This window comes from Nansenia antarctica (assembly GCF_963989245.1).
Source record: "Nansenia antarctica genome assembly, chromosome: 7".
NCBI lineage: Eukaryota > Metazoa > Chordata > Actinopteri > Argentiniformes > Microstomatidae > Nansenia > Nansenia antarctica.
In genome coordinates this window covers 6,994,129-7,000,128 of record NC_137677.1, presented here as the reverse complement: position 1 = coordinate 7,000,128, position 6,000 = coordinate 6,994,129, and the positions used below count along the sequence as shown (strand labels likewise).

The window sequence follows — 6,000 nt, the reverse complement described above, 5'->3', positions numbered from 1 at the left end:
ACATTTGTACAAACTTTGATTTCAAAAAGCCCATCTGTGACTGTTCCCTTCTGTGCCTTTGCCTTCTAAGCCTCTTGCATAAGACTGCAGTCAGTCAGTCAGCCAGCCAGTCTGTCAGCCAGTCAGTCAGTCAGTCAGTCAGCCAGCCAGCCAGCCACTCAGTCAGTCAGCCAGCCAGTCAGCCAGTCAGTCAGCCAGCCAGCCAGCCAGTCAGTCAGCCAGCCAGCCAGCCAGTCAGTCAACCCCCCCCCCCCCCCCCCACCACACCCTCTCCCCACCTCCTCCCTTCTTGACAAACAGAGTCGGAGCCTGAGTGAGCCCCCCTGCAGGGCCCTGCATGTCTCCCCCCCCCCCCCCCCTCCTCCACTCCCCCAGGCCCAGCAGCATGGAGCAAAGGACCCTAAAGCCCCAAACCCAGGCCCAGGCTCCCATCCAGGCCCAAGGATGTTCGCTATCCTGTCCAGAGGGGTGCACACATGCCCCAGTTCAATTGTAGCTCATTGTCCCATTGACTCATAACCCTAAAGAGGTGAAGCGGTCACAGATTTCGTTCTTTTATGTCTGCTCGTATTATTAAGGGTTAAGCATTCTGAATGAGAATAGTTTGGGAGATGAGCTAAGAGGCATGAGTGCACCCCTGACCTTAGGAGAACTGGGACCCGAGCTGGAGGGGCCTGGGGGGGGGTGGTGTCCTCGCCCATGGGGACGGGAGGCTCGGCTGCTCCCTCAGTGAGGTCACAGGTCACACTCTACTGGCCATGCTTGCGTCATGGTCTGGTAAAAAAAGTTGTTGTTTTTTACCAAAGGAATGGGTCTGTTCATCTGACTGGATACACGCATGCACCTGCCTGCTCTGACCCAACAGCAGGAGAACCGAGAGAACTGGGAGAACCGAGGGAACCCTTCTCTCTCTCTTTCTCTCTGTCACATGTCTCCTCTCTTCCTCCCACGGTCACCCCCCTTGCATCCCCAAACCGACAGGCTTCCCCCTGGACACCCAGAGTCACAGCGCAGCTATGAGTGGCGTCGTAGGACCCGTCCTAACATAGCCTGTAAACATCGAATGCTTCGGGCTATGTAGAGTGGACACTATCAGCCCCAACAGTTGTTTCCATGGAGAGCCACTCATAGGTCCTTTCTCTGGCTGTGTCCCCCCCCCCCCACACACACACACACAGGTCAAACTAGCACATGACACCTTCTCCTCAGTCCTCCTGTATAACCTCATGTCTGTTTTTACTGAACTGTCGTTTGTTCACGTTCTCCTCCAGACATGTGTTAAGCCTTTTCAAACATAAGTTCTGTACAGGGTTGGGGGGGTCAATTCCATTTCAATACATTGCACCTTCAACAAGGGTTTGAAATGTCAATTCACTTCCAGAATTGACTGAATTGAAATGGAAGCGACATACGTGAGCCCTGAGGGACTGAGAAGGAAGGTGATGTAGCTGTTGTTGTAAAGCCTGCTGCTGTGTGTAGGAGTGAAGGAAGGGCCCATCCACAGCCCACAGTGGGGGTCTAACCTGTCTCCCCTCTGCCCTCTTCCTGTCACGCCAGGCTCCGGAGTAGATGACGCCGTGGGAGAGGTGTCTATCCACGTGGAGATCTTCACCCACCCCAATACCGGAGAACACAAGATCACTGTTAAAGGTCAGTTCTCATCGCACCGTGAGGGACAGCGTGGCCTTTATGGAGCTGCCTGCTGCTCTTTGGGGGTGTTGTCATCCCCGAGCGGTGTGGAGATCAAAGTCTCGAAATATGAAGATAGACAAACGTTTGATGACTGAAGTCCTCCCGCTGTGTGTTAGAACCATTGATAGCGTTGAAACATTCATACAATGTTCAAACTCGCTCCCTCTCTCTCTCTCTCTCCCTCTCTCACCCCCCCGCCCCCCCCCCCCCCCCCCTCTCCCTCTCAGTGGTGGCTGCCAACGACCTGCGGTGGCAGACCCAGGGGATATTCCGGCCCTTCGTGGAGGTCTACATCATCGGCCCTCATCTGAGCGACAAGAAGAGGAAGTACGCCACCAAGTCCAAGAACAACAGCTGGGCTCCCAAATACAACGAGACGTTTACATTGTGAGTCAACGACACAACAACACACTTCAGTTTGAAACGAGTGCAGCAGAGAGTCAGTTTGAATAGCTCACCTAAACCTACTCAATTTACCTGTGTTGAAAATGTACTCTAGTATATATGTTACGGTACATGTGGGAAAACTAGGGTTAGGGTTAGGTGCTAGGGTGCTACGGTTAGGTTTGGGGTTAGGATTAGAGTTAGGGTTAGACATGCCAGCATGTACCAAGTCGACGTAGCACCTAACCCTAACCCTAGTTTTCCCACATGTACCGTAACATATATATATATATATTTTATTTATTTATGTTTTGTTTTTTTTCATGTGTGCATGTAGGTGGGCAAATCTACATGTGTATTATGTATGCAGACATGTTCGGGATGTTTCGTGGGTGGAGGGGAGGGAGAAAAACAGAAAATATTCATGCTTTTTTCAATATACTGTACATGACATCCTCTATATTTTATTTAAAAATATTATTCTAAAATAAAAAAATAAAAGTACTCTAGTGAAATCTGTCGGTATGGTAATAATAAACCTCCTCTCCTCTCCTCTCTCCTCTCCTCTCTCCTCTCCCCTCCCCTCCTCCTCTCCTCTCCCCTCCCCTCCTCCTCTCCTCTCCCCTCCCCTCCTCCTCTCCCCTCCCCTCCCCTCCCCTCCTCCTCTCCTCTCCCCTCCCCTCCCCTCCCCTCCCCTCCCCTCCTCCTCTCCCCTCCCCTCCCCTCCCCTCCCCTCCCCTCCTCCTCTCCTCCTCCTCTCCTCTCCTCTCCTCTCCTCTCCTCTCCTCTCCTCTCCTCCTCCCCTGCAGTACCCTGAGCAGCGAGGTGGGGCCCGAGGCCTACGAGCTGCAGGTGTGTGTGAAGGACTACTGCTTCGCCCGCGAGGACCGCACCGTGGGCATGGCCGTCATGCAGTTGAAGGAGATGGCCTCTAGGGGCAGCGTGGCCTGCTGGCTGCCCCTGGGCAAACGGGTCCACATGGACGAGACGGGCCTGACCGTCCTGCGCATCCTCTCCCAGCGCAACAACGACGACGTGGCCAAGGAGTTCGTCAAGCTCAAGTCGGACCAGCGCTCCGCAGAGGAGGGACGAGGGAGCTAAGTGGCTCCCCCTACAGGCCCGGAGGTCCTGCACAGCACACGTCGTGAAAAACCACTGCCCTGCCATTCTTGTGTCGTTACAAGCACAGATAAAACAGTTACATCTAGTTACTGTAAATACATCTCCTTAAAGAGGCATATTACACACAGGCATCGCCCTGATTGTCTTTAAAGCACCGGTATGATTATGAATATTATCAGTCATCCTGTTGACATACATACACACATATTTAGTCATAAGAACAAAGCGAAATTCGATGGGCAACACATCCATAAAGAGAGTTGAAGTCGTATATTATAGAGTATATTTTCCACCCTCTGTCCATCTCTTATAGGCTCTTACAAGCTCTCTAATCTTCAATCAATCTGAGATAGTTTCGTATCTATAAAAGGTCAAGGAGCTCAAGTTCTGAAGTAGCCTTGAATTTCTTGAGCGTAACCCTTCGTTGACCTTCGTTGACCTTCCCCTCAGTCAGTCTAGTCCCTTTACAGTGTAACATTTACCCTGTCTAGACACTGTTTGCAGAGAGGGACCAGAAGTGCCAATAGCCTGACAAATGACTGATGTTATATATGCCAAGACAAGCCCTAAGCACAAGAGGACCAACCATACAACAGACCAAGGCTCGTAGACTGCAAGGCCTCGTACATTCCAAATAGTCAGGTTTACACTGGGATAGAACACTAGCTTATTTCCGGGAGAGTTTTCAAGGTTTAGGTTTAATTCCGGACATCCTCTCTTCTCTCTCATTCCCTCAAAAGATGGAGAAGTTGTAATACTAATAGATGTAGGTGTTTATATGCTATAAAGAGAGATAATTATCTGTTATTAATCATAATATATTTAAAGACTATAAGAAGACTGTTCACTTGAAAGAGTGTCCCTGTCTGTCTGTCTGTCTTGTCTGTCTTGTCTGTCTTGTCTGTCTGTCTGCCTGTCTGTCTGTCTGTCTTTTGTCAGACCTTTTGTCTGTCTTGTGTCAGACCTTTTGTCTACCTTGTTACAGAGCACACTGCCTGATACCCCTAAATGCCTTTTGTCCTGTTGACCCTCTGTCTGTCTCTAGTGACATTTACCTGATGAAGACAGGTAGACTCTACGCACTGTTACTCATCAGTGTGTGAGTGTGTTTGTGTATGTGTGTGCGTGCACGCATGCGTGCGTGCATTAGAGAGAGAGAGATGCGAGTGTTGATTTGTGTGAAGTAATGTTGACCTCATGTAGCTACCAGTGTTGCCTGTTTGTGTAAATGTATATCACAGAAAGCCATGGCAAGCATGAGAACACAAAATGGGGAAGAATGCTATATTAATAGTCTGTAATATATTTCGTTTTTTGAGAATTTCCTAAGTGTCTTTTACTTTGGGGAATGTGCTGAGTTTTATTTATTTTTTGGGAAGGTTTTATTGCTCCTCTGATCAACACAAAAAAACATTCTACGTCTGTCCTGGCCCTCTGATTGGTCAGTACAGCGTGTGACCGGAACGTCGGGAGCTCCAATAGTTTGCCTTTAAGAAACTGCCACGACATCCTCTCCTCCAACCACTGATCAATACACTGTCGGTGTCGGAGAGGACAAATCAAGATTCTTAGCGGTTACATTGCCATAGCAACATCGGTCCAAATGAAGATGTCAGATGTCAGGTGACTGACCCCCCCCCCCCCCCCCCCCTCCATTAGCCTCCTGGGAAAGCACACATGACCAGATATGACCTTAAGTGGTGTCTGGTCATTCGTCTGTCTGTCTGGTAGCTGAGCTAGCAGCCAGAGCACACAGACAGACAGACGTCACTGTAAGGGCTCGCTAAAACGTCATTCTACCATTCCTGCTTCTGTCCTCCTCTCCGTTGAGCTCCTCCACAGACCCTCCGCTCAGCAAAGGCAGACTGGTTGACTTCATTAGTCGTCATAGTAAATCAATAAAATAAAAAACTGCCTGGATGAGGTTTAGCATGCAGAATGGTAGTCTTATATGTGCTGCAGTGCCAGAGATGTCGTTGTTGACGTTGTCTCTCATCTCATCCTACATTGTACAACCTACTGCCTCCCCCCGGGTCCTGCCCCCGCAGGTTGTCCCATGTCCTATGAGACATACAGACAGGACAGAACATCAGTGGCCAGTGCTCAAGTAGCTGCCCCTCGATGACCACTCATAGACTGTACTACTTATACATGACGCTTAGTGGCCCATACCCAAGAAGGAAGCACTTCATATATTATAAATCACAGATTTTGTATATGTGCCCCCCTTATCTAACTCATGTACAAATTAACTCTATGCATCTTAATCTGTAACATTTCTATATGTAGATCAAGTCGGTTTTTGAGCAGTCCTACAATGTTTACATCGTGAATTATTATCAGCACAAAGTGTTTGTCGGATTGTGTGAAATGCTGTTTCTGAAATGGGCCAAAATGTCTGGGGGACTGTAGCAGACAGAGGAAGTATGGAAAGCAGTGTCAAACAGCCCTTCAGCAGAGAGAGGATGAACCAACTATTATATGATATGGTTGTTGGGCATTGTAAATACTGTCGCTGTACCAAACACACATATATATATATATTGTACGAAATGAAGTGAAGTTGCTGCTACTTGACTCAAACCTTGCTGTTTCTGGGTAGTTGCACCCATGTGGGCATTCGGGGTAGTTCTAATGGAAGATCTTCAGAGTCTATTAATATTAATATTAATATCAGAGTCTATTCATCGTTTTCAAGGGATTTCAAGGCCACGACTACACAGCCTCGGTGGTTGTTGAACACGGTAGCTATAGCAACAAATAGTACAGGTCTAGCAGCTGTAGCAGGAACAGGACACAATA

General features: G+C 48.8%; 1 protein-coding gene across 1 annotated transcript in view; it reads left to right on the top strand.

Annotated features, from left to right (window-relative positions):
- unc13a (unc-13 homolog A (C. elegans)) overlaps positions 1-3,177 on the top strand; it is a gene marked incomplete at both ends in the record, with an annotated part of 53,607 nt that extends 50,430 nt beyond the window's left edge. The window contains 3 exon segments of the mRNA XM_080536042.1: positions 1,558-1,650; positions 1,920-2,079; positions 2,886-3,177. Coding sequence (XP_080392168.1) covers positions 1,558-1,650; positions 1,920-2,079; positions 2,886-3,177 — 545 coding nt within the window.
- Between the last annotated feature and the right edge of the window lie 2,823 nt (positions 3,178-6,000).